Here is a 19,252-nt window from a genome sequence, read left to right as displayed (position 1 = left end):
TCCAGAGAGGCAGCCAGTCAGTGTTTCATAGATCTAATGTCCAATTCTCTTAATGGGCTCACAGACTGTATCAAAACATTCAGCTGTTTCCCTTTTAACTTCACTTGCTTGACTTAAGCCCTTTTCCTAAGCTCTTTTCAAGGGACACAGGCCAGTTATGAATGACTTTGTCTAAGTTATTGTCATATTTTGGGGGCTTGTTTAGTTGAATGAATTTTAAACGACTGTGTTTGAGCAGTTTCTGTTGTACTTCGTATTCGGTTTGTTAAAGGAAAATGACTAGGGATGGGTATTTATTGTAGTCTATATAGACGATCGACGAATCTGTACCTTAGACCTGTTGAGCAACGAGTGCTTCTGCAGCGCTTCCCTCATACATCTCCTTCACTTGTAGCTGTTCTTTGTTGTGATGGTGGCCAGTAGTACGACTCGAAAAACGCCACCAGATTCCAGAAGCCTGCTCCTACATCAGAATTTAACGTGATCATATATCCAGTCATCGTTTTTGTTATTCCCTTATTCGCTTGTCTGGACTTTAAACTCACCACTTGTGAAGTGAAGACTGCCTGTTGTCCCTCCGCTCGTTTCTACTTGTGCTGTAAGCTCATGCTGTGAAGCATCAAACTAGTATATCTATGAAACGCATGGTTAACGCTGCTTACATTGCACTGCATGTTACCATTGTCTGTTTTGTTTTTTTCAAATGTGTCATTGCATGTTGGATACCATAGCTGCCGTTAAGCAGATGTTGCTGCAATCCGGCTCACTTTGTACATGTGTGTATAATGAACCAATCTGAAGCTGTAGCTGGAGAAGTTGTACCTCTGTGTGCTGTTCCTTATTTTGTAATAAGACCCAAGTACATGTCCCTAAAAATACAGAACAAAAATGTATACATTATTCCTGTTGCATATGAATTCATCAAACTAAACAAGAGTGTTTGTATTTTTCTATACCTTAAGCTAGCTGTGATTGGCCTAAAGCAGAAAGTAGGTGACCACTAACTAAAGCAGCCCATTAGTCACTCTCCCAACAGTTGCTCTGATGTCAGTCTGACTGTGGATTTCTTTCTCATTAGAGTACTGGCTGCAGGTGTGAGTGTACTATTACATGTTACACAGTGTGATTAATCCTACACACACACCTACACACACACACACACACGCACACAGCCATAATGCAGTGTGTTACCAGGGTGCACTTAGAGGACTGACAGTACTAGCAGGTGTGCAAATATACCTTAGACCTGTTGAGCAACGAGTGCAAACAATGCAGTGAAATAAAAGCTTTATTTGAGTGCTAAAATGAGCTGCCGAAGCAAACTGGTACAGATTTCAAGACAGACCAGCTTTAGCTTTAACCTGCCACATTACATCTGAAGCTTTAGAAAACATTTCTATTTTTAACATTTTAACATTTAAATAACGTCTTACACATGGTTTATATTGTATTGTGTATTGCAGTATTGTGTTAATACTGGTTGTTGGAGCATCTTGTGGTTTTCAAATACTCCAAACTAAGTCTTTATGTTGTATGAAGTTAATTTCTGCCAGAGTAAGCAACAATCCAGTCTATAAACCTGTCAATCTCCCTGAATTCTTAAGAAAGTGGGAAATATGTCATGAAGAATAACATTTATAATGACTCATTTCAATCAATAAATGAAGACAATAATAATAATAACTTATACTGTCTGGTTTGCTATATTGATTAAAAACGTCTCTTTTTGACTCACTTCTTTGAGAGAACTTACATTTCATTGAGATGTAGCGAGTTCATACACAAAGTTAAACAAACAATCATTTAATACTGTCATAAGTTCCTCAAATATTTGTGTAAATTGTAACCATTTTCCTTCATAAAGAACTTGTGTAGACTGTACAAACCTGATGTAAAACCATAGACTATTTTAATGATGGACCTAACTTTGTTCAGTTTACTTAACCATCCATAAAACTATTAATCATGCTTTGGTTGCTAGGAGCTGCTTTTTGTAGAGAATATAAATCAGACTTACTCTGCAGGAAGTCCAATGTTTTGAAACACTGTTGACTCATTACATCACTGTTACAGCATTCCCCTTGTCTATAATTATCCAACAATAGTCTTTATTAAAAGAGCAAAGCTATGAACATTCAAGTGAAATGGCTCCGCTTTGAAGATCCTAGTTGTTATTCACTGTGATGATAAAAAGGAACAATGGACATGGCCTCAGTTAAAGCTCCGGTCAGATAATGTAGGCTTGTGCTCTGAAACCTCGGCTGTGATCATGAATGGACTCCATGAAATTCTTGAGTCGACTTCAGATATTTTGGGGAGTTGAATTGGAGGCTCATTCACAGCATGTCCTTGTTTATTGTGATGTGTGTTTCTGCTGGCTCTGGAACCCTCGTATGTGGTCATAGTGTGGTGTGGCAGAAGTAGAAACAAGATCAAGGTCCATGAGGCCTCAGGGTTGGCAAGGTTTCCCCCTACTGCATTGCCACCAATGATTCTTTCAAATGACATTCATTGCAATGAAACTGATCGAGTCCCTCATCATTGGAGGTTCTGACTCACAGTGCAAGTGGTCAAATACCTGTACGAGCCTCTGGAATTGGATCTCTCTCTTTTTGTATCTAAATAGTGTCCACTACATTTTTGTGTCTCCCGCTGACAAACAAGAAGAGAAGCTGAATGATTACACTGTTTCAAAGGCATTACAGGCAGCTGATTAAAGTGTTAGCTTGGAGTTAGCCAAGGTTAACCGTCCATAATGAAACACTTTGAAAATAATGATACGCTGCATGGTTTTATGACGGCTTGTGGCTGCTCCGCTCCGCAGTGGTGACCTTCAGCAGTTCCACGAGCTAACTGTAGCAATCCTGTGCACCCCTGCGGTTTCCAGACTCCTTTAGCTTTTGATATGCATCGAGGACAGCAGACCTGGTACGAGGTCTCTGTCTGTATCCATTATGTGTCACTGTGGTAGTTGACCATCTTTACTTTTATCTTTAACCGAGAGATAGTGTCTCCTGCTACTGCTTTGATTTGTCAAAGTGGAATTGAGGCACAGCATGCCTCGAAGTTGAAATTGTCCGACAGTGTAATTTTTACATCATATTACCATGTTACCGATCAGACCACACAAATGAATAAAGAGACGATTAACTAAAGTTTGGGGACAGTTATAGTGCTTTTGTAACCAGATTGCATAAAGAGATGGTATCTGTCGTCTGTTATAGCAGCGCATGAAGCTGTCTATTCAAAACAGCTGCTGATCATTCACCTGCGGAGTCTAGATTAAATGATCAGTGCCATGTTTTAGGTGTCCTATTGAAATCTGGCTGCAATCAATACTATACTGTTACTGTACAAGTTAGATCGTTCTCAAAAGAAAGATAAGAACATTGTCTGTGGCTGACGCATTTAATGCTTCCAAGTTGTAAGAGTTTATGTGAAAACTGCCTGAAATAAGCTGAGCTCATCAGTCTTAAAATGTGCTTTCGCTCGCATTACTAAAACGTTTTTTTTTTTTTACTTGCCATGGCGATATTTTTAAAATACGGAGCGATAATGACTTTGAAGAACAAAGGTTTGTGGATTTGATGCACACAAATATTTAATAATTGTCAAACATGAACATAGTGCGAATTAATCAATTATATGGGACCAGTATAAATACATAAACAGATTGATTATGCTCTTCATGTTTGAACAAACAGTCAATATGTATCAGCTTTAGATCATTTAAAAGTCAACCGAACAGATCTCAACATGTGCACAGTCGTAGTCAGTTATATGTAGCACTTCTTCCAGCTTCCCTATTGATAGTTATTGATCATTTCAGAAGAATACATCCCTTACAGGAACTAATTAACAAATAACAATTATGCTGGGCTCTTTCATTCATCAGCAGAGACTCTCATAACAGGCAAGCTTCAAGCAGGGACAACAAAGTAGTACATAAATCAAAGTAGTTTCCTTTGCCAAGCCTAAACCCCTTGGGAGGTACCATGGTGCTTAATTAAAATCCAGAAGGATCATGTTTTAAGTGTAGGTGATCGAGCACTGAATAACAATGACAAATCATGCCCTGGAGCATTAGAGGTGTGTTTTGGAAAAAAATGCATCTCCCCTTCATTCTTTTACAATATAAATGAGATTTAATGCAGAGGAAAGAAAAGAGAGAAAGGGAAAAAAAACAGTTTTTAGTGCATTTTGTTTCAGGCACCGTGGTAAATCTACTCCTTCCAGACTACCAACTCTGCCAAAACCAGCATTGATTTATTAATCCCATAACAACCCATACAGGATTATGACTAAAAAGCTCATTATTAGACATCATTTGAAGGCTTACCCCATTCTCTGCACTATTTATCATTCCCTTTTAACCTTGCAATGCTCAAGATGTATCTGCTTCAGAATATACCAACGCTTTTGTCAAAACGCCACACAGCATACTTTCATACATTTAATATGACCATTGTCACAGGGAAATGTTGCCTAAGCTATTTAACATGTATTTGATAACTATTATGAAACAGCTGCAACTGGTGACAAATGACAAAATGTTCAATATTTAAATGCATCAGTCACAATATTGACTTGATAACGCATGTTAAAAAACAGTATTCACATAGCTGCGTCGTAGAACCGTAGAATCCTTGGGTTTATTAAATGATGCAATGATGCATTTAATTGCTTATTATTATATGTTTATTTGTAAGAGATAGATCTATGCATAGTCCAATTCAACAGACTTTATCGTTTGTAAAATACCAAAATAAGGTCTTACAATAATGTCACACTGGTTGGCAAAAATAACTATATGAAACAGAGTCCTCCCCTTAAAGAGTCTAAAAAGATTACAAAAGAAATACATTAGTTTAAGAATTTGTATCATGTCATACAGAACTAGTAGTGGCACAGACATTTACATACATTTTCCCTATGTTGAGGGCATAATGAGACTTTAAGGCACAGAGGTAGAATCCTCTGGGCAGTTGTTGATTTACTCCATCTGACAGCTCTGCATTAACCAGGTAAAGTATCATTTACTGGTTCCTTGGATGAAACATGATGATTAATCACATATTGGGACATGTTATATCATAGTGTAAACTCTTCTGCATTCTGCTGTTTCTGCAAGCGTCGTCATGCTGGTGTGCCCTAGCTCTTAAGGGAGGCCAAAAAGAAAGAAAAGTATAGTCTAATAGGAACATGTGTAGTTATCAGCAGGAAAAAAAACCCCTCTCTCCCAATTTAAATCTGCTCAATTACAGAGCTCTGGAGAACTCTCCCCAAGCAACCCTTCCACTGGCTAATCAGTCACAGCAAATTGCAGTGGTGAATATTTGAGACTGCAGATCTGAATAAAGACATCCTGATTATTTCACTGTTGCACTGTACCCTCGAATAATTTCAGAGGCCTTGAGATGGAGCCAGTGTAAAATGCAGTACTCATGACAGAAGAAGAGTGGAGGCAGACAGGCAAACACAAGCACCGTCAGTCAATGTGGCAAACTAATTGGGTCGATCTCTTTAGTGAAGATGAATGAAGAGATTAACTCTCCCTATGTGTCCAGTGAATCTCCCCTCTGGCTGCAGGTAAATTAGCTGATGACAAGTTGACAGTGGGAATTCTGCTTCTCACTCTGACTTAAACATGCAGTCAGGATTTCCAGCATGACGACCCCTCTCGACACAGCTCAGTTTGTCATCTCTGGCTATGTTTACATATTGATTAATTGGATAAGTGGCAATTATCTCTCAGGGATTTTCAACTGAATGCAACTAACTGACATGGGAAACCTCTTTTCAATGTCTTTTTGGCAATTATTATTTCTATTTAGATTTAAATTGCAAGTTATTGAAACATATTTTAAAAAAAGATGTACTTCTGCCCCTCTGTATACGATACAGATTTTCTATGATGGCTTACAAAAAAATAAAAACTTTATTTGTCCCTGGGGGAAATTAAAATCGAATCCATTCTGAGGATCTGCGTATCACTGCAGAGATTGTATTAGACAGTCCAACATGTTCCTGATGAAAACAAATAAAGAGTGATAGGAGAACACGTGCACAGGAAGGTGAGTGCAGAGGAAGAGACTGTGTGCCTCTCTCATTTATTTTGGAGGAGAAACTCACAGCATGGTCCTAAAATAGAGGTCAAGGCTCAAAAGAGAAAAATGGCAGTGACACCTTTTTTTTTTTTTTTTTTTTTTTTTTTACCAAGCAGTAGTGTAGAAAACGGAATATCAGTGCTTGGAGGAGCTGTGGTCAAAGGAAAAAATCAATACAGCTTTAAAGGAGGTTAAACAAATACATGTACAATTATTTTCTGACTCCGTAAAAAGAGAAGTTTATTTACTTGTAGCGTGTCAAAGGTTCATCCACAGAGCAAAAGATAAAACGTTGTGCTTGTGTATATTACTTTAATTTAACATCCGTTTTTTAAATGTGCTGGGTTCAATTTTACATCGGTTTGCCTAAAAGGATCAAGAGGGAAATGTAGTGTGGAAAAACGCTTGCATTTAATGGGCTACATGCTGTCAAATGTCATCATCAGGAACGATTTATGCACACAGTTTTTTTTCCATCAGTAAAAACTTTTCTTACTTGCCTTGTTCTCTTAACAAGCTCTGCCTTTATACACAGCCCACCTCCAGGTCTCTGTATGCCTTTGATCATCAACCTGCCATCTTTACACAAAGGAAAGGAATAATTTGTGTGCTATGACTCAAAGATGTGTAATGTGTCTTTGTTCCGAATGTCTTGAAATGTCAGTGCAATGATATGGAATCAAAGTTGAAGCTTAGTGTTTGTAATGGCAAAAAGCTGGCATCTTAATCTCACAATTGCTTTAGAAGTAAAAAGATGTTTAAGTGACACTTTGAGTTTAAATACTGCTAAAAACATTTGTGAAGCACTTAGCCTGACGCTTGCTGTCACGAGAAAAACAATGTGTGCTGCTCAGCTGCCAACAGGTTTGTTAATGATGTCCTGGTGCGCTGTCAATCCACCAGACAAACGGACAATAGTATGCCAAGGAGAAAATGCTGGAAACAGCTAATTGCTTCTAAGAGCCGCTCAACCGTTCTGTAACCACTACGTGTTCGCAGATGTCTTTTCCAGCTGCTGTTTCATTATGGAGCTCAAACACATTACACATGCAATGAACTGGCTTTCTTTATGAGTCTTTGTTTTTGCACATCAAGTCATGATGATTATTGATGCATTATTGCACTCATCGGAGGACTTAAAAAACGAAAAGGAAAAAAAAAAAGGCACGCGCCAGTGTGTGCATTTTCATTATTTAACCTAATATGCCCGAGCCATTCCGTTAATTTCTGCCAACTTGTTGATCATCGTTTTGGAGACACATTTCTGGAGAGCAGCCGGAGAGTATTTGCAGCCGGACCTCTGTCAGTAGCGCCAAGCAACACAGCCACAAATTGGAATGTGGTACAGCTCTGGGAAAGCAGCCAAGATTTAAATTAGACAATAACCTCTGCTCTCTCTATATTGCCTCTCTTTTCCAGCTGCAGGCCTAGCCATTTGTTTAATACAGTCGGCCCTCTAGTATATAATAGACTGATATATGAGTCACCGCTCAGCAGTTTGTGTTTTTCAGATTTATAGAGATTGAACAAGCAGTAGGACTGTGTTTGGTGTGGGCTTACCGAAGAAAAACAGAAAAGACACAGGTTGAACACCAACTTACATACTTTTTCTTTAATGTTATAAAATGTCTTACTGGACCAACTGCATTTAAACAGCAAGTAACTGGAGGAGACAAATGAACTAAGACTAACAAACATCTAAATCTACACGGAGCTACAAAGAAGACATAATGTAAGTGTATACACACTGGGGAGTTTGGGTATTTTTCTGTTTGTTTCCAAATGCAGCAGCGCCAAGAAAGAGTCTCTTTCATTTAGCATCAAATGTTATTGAACATACACAAAGGGATGCGTTCTTATTTATCAAAGCTTTTACTTATTTAAGTGTCTTCATGTGAGATTCCTTTTTGATACAGGCGCATGTTATTTTACTCGTTCTGAGAAAGATACAAACACTGAAATAAACCCTTTTTTTGTCATGACTAGATAAGAAATAAAGAATTGTGTCTGGATCCATTTCTAAAGCACTTCACTGAGCACAGTTCCAAAGCCAGCTGTAATGAGCGTAATAGCAAGTAACAGCACACAGGATATAGAAAAATGTGTCTGTACTGCTCGAGCAAAGAGAGAGGACTCAACTCCCAGAAGCTCTCAGAAGGGCTTTATGTCAAATGGCTCACATCCATTTGACAAACCCACAGTAGAAGCAGAATCATCACTATTAGCACCAACAAAAACAAACTCATCTCCAGTGACAAAAGGCTGTTCTTCTCGGGTAACACATTTGACCATCGTATTTTAGTTATTAGCTTCCTTAGCATTGCAGCCATCTCTCTCTGTCTGCAGCAGAGGAATGGCGAGCAGAGCCAAATGAGCTCTGTCAAAACCCCACACCTCTGATACCATCTTGAGCTGGAGTTGCTTCAGAGCTGCTGAAAGTAAACAGCCTAGAGATGTGGCTTAACGGCAAAAGCAAGACAACAGCGTCAAGCCTTTCTCATGTTGCTTCCTGAAGAGCTGTGTGTCCATGCAACAGCAGCCATTGTGAGAAAGCTACACCATGTTTCTGAGGCCCTCTCCATCTCCTAAGCTCCTTTGTGGCTGTGGGCCAATGGCTTTGCACCCCGCCAGATCAAAGATGGAACCCCATTTAGCTTGTGCTTTCTTTTAGGATTTGCTCTTGAGAGTACAGAGCAGACTCAACAGCTAGAAATAAAAAGGATGTTGGATGTTGACCTTTATAGTACTAAGGTTTCAGTGCTCAGGCTTTGGTCCCATCCTGACAAATGCTGAGACCAGCTTTGTTTTGGCAGCATTTGCAAGTCTAAAGCCTGAGAAAAATAAATCTATGGTGAACCTCAGTGTATTTTGTTTCCATTGTGTAACAGGGTGTTTGATGTGGCCAATGGTTATGCTACATATACAATGGTTAAAGTGGTTCTGGATTGATCATGTTTGCCCTTAAAATTGAAATAAATCGGATTATTGAAGGATGTTTCAACTGTTCAACAAAAAATGTACAGAGGATACAAATGAGGGAAGCCACAATTCAAAATATTAATATTTAATTTCTCTAGCTTAGTGCAAATGTTTTTTTTAATGAGATGTAAAACTGAGACTGTTATTGGTATAAATACCACCGATAAGTAGTATTTTCAATGGTAAAGTTATTAGCATGCTGATTTCAGCATTTAGTGCATACGTATGTGTTTATCTGATTTTAAAGAGAGAGGCCTGTTGTTTTTATGGAAATGTATAACTATATCTCAGAACAATTGTCGTCTGATGTTGTCATTCTTTTATAACACAAGCCCAAATGGAAATAAACCACTGTAGTATAGCAAGAGTATACAGTTTTTTTTTTACAGTGCTGTTGAATGAGTTCCAACCACGCAGTGTGTACCAGATATTTTCTTCTTAGCTTTATTTAAGTTATTCAACTATTGCCTTTAGAAAATGTGATTAATGATATTTAAAGAATGTCCTAAATGCTGTTTCGGTCTGGTTCCTATGTGTCCTAGAGTTATCAACCACATGTGTCCCAGTGTTGTCACACTTGTACACTGTGTCCAAGCTGAATGTAAATTTAGCCCTAAGGATTATACTAAATGCACAAACGTTAGCTGCTGTTTCACTGTCTTTCAACACAGCTGAAATGACATGTGAACCTTTTTAAAAGCAGAAATCATATTTGCTGAGCTGTGAACTGTAAATGCTTGAACTTAGTGTATTTACATTATCACTTAGCTTATAACGTTTGTTGAATATGCAGACGTAGTTTCAAAGACTTTGATAAAATAGTTATGTTCCTGTACCATGTGCAGTCATTTTTTTGTGACTCCCTCCATCTGTAATTTGTATTTTTTTAAATATTAGAGGGACCGCTGGTGACAGCAGCAAAATTCAACCTGTTTAACATTGACTGAATACTGTAGAAAGGCAGCATGTTTATTCTAATTTAAGCCACAGTAGTTAGCAATATGTGAGAGAGAAGACTATAAGCAAGATGTTGAACAGAGCTGTCATCAGCTTGATTCCGATCCCAGATAAATCCCAGACATTCTCCTCCACACTCCTGTGGTTGTAGTCCCACTGAGAGGCAGGGGAAGAGTAAGATGCTCACAATGAAATTCCCCTCTTGGTTTTCCTATGTAGCCGAGGACTTGCTGTCTTAAATGGTGAAAGACCGTACTGGGCTGGCGGTGTAATGATTTTAGCTTTAAACTGAATTACCAATCGATTGGACCTGCAGATCAGAACATGGATTGTGAGCCCACTGGATGGACATGCTGTGTTGTGGAGTCATTTTACAAATTGACTGCTGCAGACATAGAAGGAAATGTATCTATATACGTCAACTCTACGCTGCATGCATTGCTGCCTGCTGGGCGTGATTGGGCCTTGTGACCACCAGAGGGGCAGCTGCAGAGAGCTTATGCTGAATTGAGTTTTAAATTAGCATGTCTTTGGTGAGGAGGACCTCGGGTGGAAGAAGATAGCTGCTCCAGGGTGCCTGACCAGGATTTCAGAGAAGGAAAAAATGCTCCAATGCAGTATGCTGAAATACAGGCTAGTCACTAGTTGTGGTCCAAACTTTAAAAAAAAAAAAAAAGTGCATGAAAAACTACCACAAGTTTAAGTTTTGCTGGATTGGAGGTTGAGATCTTTTATTGGGACCAGTGGAGAACATGTACTTGCACAAGTGTCATGTTCCTGGAAACACATGCTAGGCTGTGATTACTGAGCTTCAGCTGAACTGTAAAATCACTTGTCAGCAGTGGATGTGTTTTTGGAAAAGCCTGGGCTCTTGATTGAATTAGTTTGGTGGTTTTCAGTGGGGAGGAAGAATGTGTCTAATTTGGTTACTTGCTGACGGACAGCCACTGTGTTATGACTTTTTTTATTGTACTGTAAAACTAAGGACTAGTCTGCTGTTGCTTCTTTGAAATGCAGAGTAAAAAAAAACAATCCTGACATGTTTATTCTCATATGTGAATTAGCATTTTTCTTGCTCTGCATTATCATACAGTCACCATTGACCAAGCAGTATTCAATGTGAATGTTTAGGTCCTGCATGTTTATTTTCCATTTGTATGCATGCAGAGCTGGCAGCTGTGCTATCACAGGCTCTTCAGGCGTGTATTCTGGGTTGTCCAGTTCATGTTTACTGATAGGATCTATTTGGTGGTTACTCCATCATATGGGGGGGGGGGGGGGGGTGTGAGATGGGGTCGTGTTAGTGCAATATTGTGTTCGCCCTGAGGTTGAAATAATTTTGTTTGCTATAATAGCTGTAAAACACCTTATTTCCCACCAGACATTCTTTCATACAAATATTCCTGGACTGGGATTTAAAAGGTGGGGAAACATTAAAATTACACTACCACTGCAGTCAGAAAAACAGAAATTGCACATATGCATGCTAGTGTTTGTTTAAAATGGGATTGTTACTTCTTTGCCTGATAATGCAAAACTCAACTGAAGTATGTAGTGATTTCAAGAATTATCTTTATCTAGAAAACAAAGAATGCTATTACTATGGCACAATTCATCTCATTCACGGCCAGGTTTCTCTTTTTTTGTTTGCCTGCGATCATGCAGACAGTGGAGTCTTTTCAGGTTGGGATCAGGCTCCATGTAAGCTCTTAATTCTCCCCTGTTAAACAGTTATTTAAGAAATGTGCTGGTGGTGCAGAAGGCAACATAAAAACACTGAGTACCCAGTGTTTGCCCTGCCATGTAGCCATGTCTGGCTCTTAGTGCAACTCACATTACACAGCACCTTTAACTGTAAATCCAATCTAATAAAAGCCTTCTACCCACAGCTATTTTAAAATCCATCTTTTCTATGGCTTCCATCATCACCGCCTGAGCTGTCTGCTATGATCCTTTATGGGGCAATGTATCTATATTTTATTCTGTTAAAGCTGCGTTTATTTTGCAGAAATCAACTTTTTGTAACTCCTCCATATTTTCACTTTTCCTCCTATGTTACAATTCGCATCCCAAAATGCATGCACACAATTGTTTACCCCTCACATGTCTAGCAGAGCTCTCATCTTGCTCGTCACATCATTTTAATTACAGAGCCTTCATTGTCTGCACTGACCCATTTTAGTGTCGTCCCTCACCGTCAGCTGCATGGTCACTCCAATCGTGCTTAATTTCATCTGGCATTTGACTCAATTGCTACTGCCGCGAACATGAGCCCCCCCACCCCACACCCTTAAAAAAAGAAAATGAATTGGGAATAACAATAATAACCCTCTCTGCTCTGGTCGTCCTCTGAGGTCTCAAGTCTGAGCTGCTCCACCACATGGTACAGCTTTTAACGGTGAAGATTGATACTGGTGGCAGGGGACATTTCTTGGGATGTTAGTCACAGTTCTCAGAGGAGATGTGGAACTGCTCTTAAAGAGCCCTAGAAAAACAGTCAAACATGACTGGCACAGAAAGAGCCCATGCGAGTTTCACGTCACTAATTAGCACTCAGACTTAACTAGCTTATGTTTTCTCTAATGAAACAAATGTGATTTGCAAAATGTCCTCGCTAACAGTATGCGTTTCAACTGTACCTCTCAGTTTGGTTGTTCTAACGTCACATTCCCTTTAACTCTTAAATCCAAGCGAAGTTCATCAAAATAAACTGCTGCAATTTGTAGTGTTAAAATGTGACCGTTAATGCCACCAAGAGTAGGCCGCACAACCTGAGCTAAAGCTGCTGTACATACAGAAACGCATCTCAGCGTGTTGTCTTACTATGTAGCAGACAGGACGGCAAGCATGCGGCTTTATGAAATATTATTACGATTTCTGATGTGTCGTTCCTGCCTGCAAATTACAATCTTATTCACATCCGCAAAGATGCAGGAAAAGAAGACACCAGTGCACGAAGCACTATATCTCTCCCACAATCAGCACAATGTTCTAGTGCTTGAATTGAGAAGGATATCTCTGAGACTTCAATTTGTTATCTTAAAGAAGAAGGAGGACGCAATAACACTTCCAAGATAAGCCCAGCATAAGGTTAATTACCAGCCGAGTGGCTAACGTAACCCAGCCATGTCAAGTCTCAAAGTTACACTCTGCTGGGAAATGAAGGGGGGCCAACTATTGACAGATTCACATCTGAGGAGGGGTGTCTTTTATGATTGTGCATTTGTATTTGTACAAACATTTAAACTCCCAGTGATTTGAGTTGGATACAGTTTAGAGGGGCAGCTCCAGGTACGACAAAACCGGAGGCCAAACGACACCACAAACCACCTGCTTCAGTGGCTGCTAAAGCTCCCGGCTCCCTTTCTCATTGGTGCATAACACTGTTAACATTGCTGCTGATTCCCAGCTCTCTCTCCAGGGCATAGACTAATTAATGGATACCATTCGCAGTTGATTAGCAGCAGTTCTTTCGGTAATTACATTCGCATACTAACCACTCAGAAGAAAAGACTATGGGAAAAAAACACAAAGGGCTAGAAAATGTATTATTGCACTTCTCAGTTCACTCTGATCTTAATTTGTTTCCACTATTATTTGGTTTCTGCTCAGATAAGAATTTTTTTTATCCCCCTCTCTCTCTCTTCCTCTATCCATTGGAGTTCTTCTTCTGTCATAATGTTTTAAGAGAGTCACTTTGTAATAAACACACAAAAGAGATTACTGCCGTGCTTTGTTGAAAATGTGTTCTCAGTGGAACCTCATGAAGACACAAACTCCTTTCTCTCCTCCGTGCAGGCTGTTTTTTTTTTTTTTTTGCTCTCCTCGCTCGTAGAAAGGTGCATTGTGCTCCTGGGCCCAGCTGCTAGCCCATAATTCTTCATTCTGTGTCCCATTGTTCCTACCTGTCAGCATGGTTGTGTCTCAAAAGAAAAGGAAGTGGATGCCATTTTGCCAGCAGGCTGTGCGTGGGTGCAGGGGGGAGCATGTTGTGAAAACATGTTATTTCTTACCAAAGTATAGGGTTTTAATAGCTAATCAACTGTTTTGAACAGTGGAGATGTTTATTTTTGGGCTTTGTGTGCATGTGTTCAGATAACATAAGTGAATTGAGTAGGAAACCTTGGAGAGAGTGGAGAATGACATGCGAGAAAGGAGCCACACTCTAAAGTCAAACTTAAAGCCCCCTGCTTCGAGGACGACGTCCTCTGAACATGTGGCAACTCACTAGACCAACCGACAACCCCAACAGCAGTGACGAACTTAGGACTTAATCTATCTCCACTGGTCACTCTAAAATATGATAAAAATGAATAAATGTATCTTGTCAATTGTAAAAAGCCAGCTCACTTCAAGCTCCTGTGAGAAACTTTTTTTTGTATCGATTTTGGTGCCCACTGGGTGGACAAAGTGGCACCTCCTTGTGTCCTAAAAAAAAAAAAAAAAAAAGTACATCATTGTATTGTGTTTTGATAGTCAATCAATTTGAGTAAGAGCTGTGAAAAATGTAGTCTATCGCATTGTTTATTTTCTTATCTGACACCTACCCTGCGGCAGCGGTTTTCGGCATAGTCTATCTTCATACTGACGTTCTGGTTTGCTTTAGTAGCACATATAGAGACATCAGTATCAATTTCAGTCTATTACATCACCAGCTATAATCCCCTCACAGGAGCTTTAACGAAAAATGCACACCACCCATATTGAAAACACTCTCTCTGCCACTGCATCTTGATACTTGGCTTTGTGATGCAAACCTATCCTTAATTGCAATTCCATAAGAGCTGAAAGGCCAGACCAGATTCTCATTACCCTGGTCTGAATGTGCGCGGGCCTCTCACATGCCTCTTGTCGTGTCACAATAATGGCAGAGTGGCAGAATACACTTGTGCGCATGGAGACAAGGGTTAACTCCATGTGTAAACATTAAGAGCTGAGTGTGTAAGAGCAGTCGGTTTGAGTGACAGGTGTCCGTTATTAAAAGAGAGAGCTTAGGTTGCATTGGATGTTATCTTGACACTGGTGGGTTCATTGTGTGTTTTTTTCTTTTTTCTCTTTCATTTGCAGTTCCAGAATAACAACAACTACATGAACATGGCGGAGGCCAACAGTGCCCTGCTTGCTGCTGGAGATGTGAGTACACTTTACATTTTACTGTTTTAAAATTGTATTTTAAACAAATCAACTGATTCAGGCTTTCAACTCAAATACTGATACAGCAGATTACAATACAGTAAAGATGTTTTTTTTTTCTTATCTTAACTGATCATAACTTAATTTGAAATGCATTAAGGCATTTAAAGGGTGGACATGTATACTGTGGCCATTGAATAGTTAAGAAAGAAACATTTCTATGTACTTGATTATCTTCCAGGAAATGTGGATTGGAAAATTAACTGTTTACATCCAATACCATAAAGCATAAACCCTATTTATGACATTTTAAAGCCCTCAGACATCCATAAAAAATAAATGCCTATTTGAATCTCTCCATCTGTTTCATAGCTAACTTCTTCTTATTGCTCGAAAAAGCTTCCCGCTCAAATGCTGCCTGTCTTGAGACCCACAAAAGACAATAAGCTTAGAGAAAGAAGAGCTCGGCTCACCATAAATTGCCTCATGGTAACTTGTGAGCTGACGCTGATGTGATCCAACTGTCTTTACTGATCTCTGTAAGATAAAGTGATATCCCAGAAAGCAGAGGATATAAACACCTGTTTTCTGTCTCTTTTCAAAGACGTAATGATGGATCCCAAAAAGATCCTATAGTCTTGTCAGTCTCACAGTCACTCATTACAGTGGCACTTAAAGAAAGTGAAATGTCACCAACAATCTGAATCTGTCGGAGCTGCTGGAATAAATCTGTGTATTGTACTGATGCATTCAAAAGAAAGAGAAAGGAAAAGCTATTCCTCCAGAGATGTATATAACAGCCTCTGTAAGGCCATAGTAGTCCTAACAGTGTGCTAAATTTACCCGCTCTATTCCCTCTCCACCCACTTCGCTGCCCTGTCATTAGAGACAAGTGCACCAAAAATACCTGTCATTCTCTGTGGTTCAAACGGGCCAATCTCATCCTGTTTAGCCGGGGAGATTGATCTGGCTTCGAAACCCACAGGAAAGCGTCTCTACACAGTTCCGAAACTGTGAGATAGATGCTGTTGTTAACCTCATTGTTTTCATTCACATTACATATGAAACTGTAACATTTTGTGTTATGAGGGTTTGACCTCATGGTCATAAAGTGGCCGCTCTACAGAGCGTTATGGAAAACGTTTAATTTTCCCCTTCGTTTGCACTTAGTTGGGCACATGCTCTATATACACAGTGGGTGCTGGGGACTACGCCGACACAAGCTGCTTGGGGAGCGTTCAGCCCCCAGCTGTGAGGGCCCACTGTGGCAGTCAGGGGAAGGGGGATGGGCTAGGGTTAGGCCCGGGGTGGGGGGGGGGTTCTCAAAAAAGAACACAGCCCAGCTAATTTGCATTTTATCAAAAGAAACAACTGTTTCCAGTGTTAGGGCACAGATGGTATTGTGCTTAGGAGGGAGCAGAAATCTTAAGCATTGCCTTTTCTTTTCAAGCCAAAGAGTGTGCAGTATTGTTTGTTGAAACCCGACCTAATGTGAGAATACTAAAAGGTTGTGAGATTTTACACTATCCCCACTGCAATGCTACATTTGTGTTCTTAATGTGTCTGCCTTGGTTGAGAGTAAAGTGGGAAAGGAAGTCTCCATTATGACGGCTCTTTAATGAACAACTAACTTTCACAGCAAGAGTTACTGTATGCCACCACATCTCGTCAGCTATTGTCCTCACATCAAACCCCCATGGTGGTAACAAAAACAGAACAACAAACCCTATATGCAAATTGTGATATTGGAATTGTGTCCTTCATATTGCAAAAAAAAAAACTATCATGTGTTGAGAGTCCACACTCATTAACTTCATATCATCAAACCTAGTAGGACACTAACGCGCATGGAGCATACATGCAGTATTCAAACATCACAACAAGCTAAGCAAGCGTAGCTGTCTGCATGGCTGAAGTTTAAAATAAGAGAACAGATTAGATTGCCGAATGTCAGAAAGTGGTTTCAGTTAAAGCTCAACAACTAACTTGTTTGAAGCTTTACAGATTAACCACCACACAGAATTTAAAAAGCTTAAACTTTACCTAACAGTGTAACAGAGTGAGTTACAGAGTCTCTGTAACTTTTTTACACCTGCCATCTGTTGGTTATTATACAGCCAAAACAAAGCCATCATATTTACAGTTTTCTTACTTTAGCTAGCATTAGCAACCATAGTCTATGGTTAGGATTAGGGTTGGCTTTATCATAGCAACAAAACATAAAGCCTTGTGATGTTGATAAAACGCGCGTATAAATGCAATAAAATTCATTATTTAAGGAAATATGCGCAATATTACAGTTTAATGATCTGAGATTCTGTTTGGACCACAGCTGTTTTCACTCCTGTGTCAAGGTACAAATACACACAGAGATCATCATTTAAAAAAAATTACTTCAACTTGTTTATATATCGCTACTCTTTTGCAGCACATACTTTTATACATAAAATTGAACAAAGCCGCTGTTGTGTAGGAGGCAGAATGTTCCTACATCAGAACAGCAGACTTGTATTTGCTTTGTGAGATGGTCAATGTATCATTTACCTTATGCACTTACGATAAGATAAGATGACCTTGTGTGCCTGGTAAAGCATACATCCTAACAGAGAAAGCGTAAATGCTTCCCTCAGGAAAAAGGATACTGTATACTCGGATTGTGTTCCACTCAGATGTATCACTTTACTTTCCCAATCAAATTAGAGACATATAATGAACTATAAATATGTAGAAATGGACTACAAATGATCCAAAGTTTAAATAATGTTGATGAGGGCTGCCAGGGTTGATGCTGTCATTTGAGTAGCTGCACTCTGCTTGCAGAAATATTTGAAACTGGATCCTCAATCCTGTCCATATTGATTCTGAGACCTATTATATGCAGTAATTGCATTCTGCTGCCTTTAACAAGTCTTGGTCATTGCATCTGTGAATTGCATTAGTAGGTTTAATGAAGGCCTGGGAAAATTGCTTTAAAAGCCTTTTCTTGCTCTTTGTCCTGATATTGAAAGGGTGTCATGACAGCACTGGGTAACACACTGGAAGATATTCATTTGTCATTTTTTCCCCTTCTGATGTTTTATCCAACCACCTTGCAGTAATTGCATGCGATTGTAAATGCATTGCCATCATTTGTCCATCATCATCATCAGAGTGTTAAAAGATGTACCTGTACTTTTTAAGCAACACATTTGTTCTACAGAAAAAACTTTGTCGACCCCTTACACTGCTAGTGATATGGCTGCAGGGATACAAATATTGCTCACCATGACGTGTACCTCCTCTGCAGACTTTACACAGACCTCCATGGGATGCTTGTGCTGGACACATCAGGCTTTTCTGTAACAAGGTCCTCGGCCCCCATACAACTGGAATCTGACAGCCAAAATACTAACACTTACCCGATCCATTTACATGTCTGAACATCCAATGCCAGCATCTGTCTTTGACACTTGCTTATGTTGAGCTTTTCAGAACAATTTAAATGGATAATCAGGCTGGTGATGTAAAGAAAGTGGATCGCACATCTATTAATCTCTGATCAGAGCCCCCTAAGCTGCTCTGGGTGCAGAATTAGACTGGCTTTATGTGAAATGATACTAGACAGTGTGCAACACTGTAACACTCAGTGGGTTCCACAAAGATCTGGCACTTCTTCCCTGAGGAGAGAGTCTGACATCCCCCCCCCCAAATGAGACACAAACGCCATGTCTCCATTATCAGTGCCCCTGGTGCAGATGTTAATTTGTATCATCATTAACAAAAGCAAAGCACACAAGGACAGACTGATACCAATCCCTCCCCCACAACAGTTTGTTTCTTCTTCTGTCCTTTTTCTCTCATTCTATTGAGTAGAAACTAAACACTAGTGTTCCTCTCCCACAAGTACATGTCTACTGTTTGCTTTAAGGTCAAAGTCATGCTTGTGCTTTCTCTCATACAAAGGTGAGTCTCACCTCAGCCAACCTTTTTCTTTGACAACTCAAATGTCGAGGGTGGGGTCTGTAATTCAGGCCACAGTACATCAGCCTATAGGATCCAGTGGCCTATATTCTGTAGATCTGCCCTGATTTACCTTA

The 19,252-nt window shown here is 39.6% G+C and overlaps 1 protein-coding gene across 3 annotated transcripts in view; it reads left to right on the top strand.

Annotated features, from left to right (window-relative positions):
• The window catches only part of tox3 (TOX high mobility group box family member 3), a 143,874-nt gene that overhangs the window by 110,528 nt on the left and 14,094 nt on the right, over positions 1–19,252 (top strand). For all 3 annotated transcript variants that reach the window (XM_079338974.1, XM_079338973.1, XM_079338972.1), the window contains one exon: positions 15,111–15,176. In XM_079338974.1, the coding sequence (XP_079195100.1) occupies positions 15,132–15,176 (45 nt within the window). In that variant the 5' untranslated portion in view covers positions 15,111–15,131. The remainder of the gene's footprint in view (positions 1–15,110; positions 15,177–19,252) is intronic.

The sequence above is a fragment of the Symphodus melops genome, assembly GCF_947650265.1.
Source record: "Symphodus melops genome assembly, chromosome: 3".
Lineage (NCBI taxonomy): Eukaryota > Metazoa > Chordata > Actinopteri > Labriformes > Labridae > Symphodus > Symphodus melops.
Note: the sequence above shows the minus strand (reverse complement) of the source record. Positions and strands in the feature narration are given on the sequence as shown.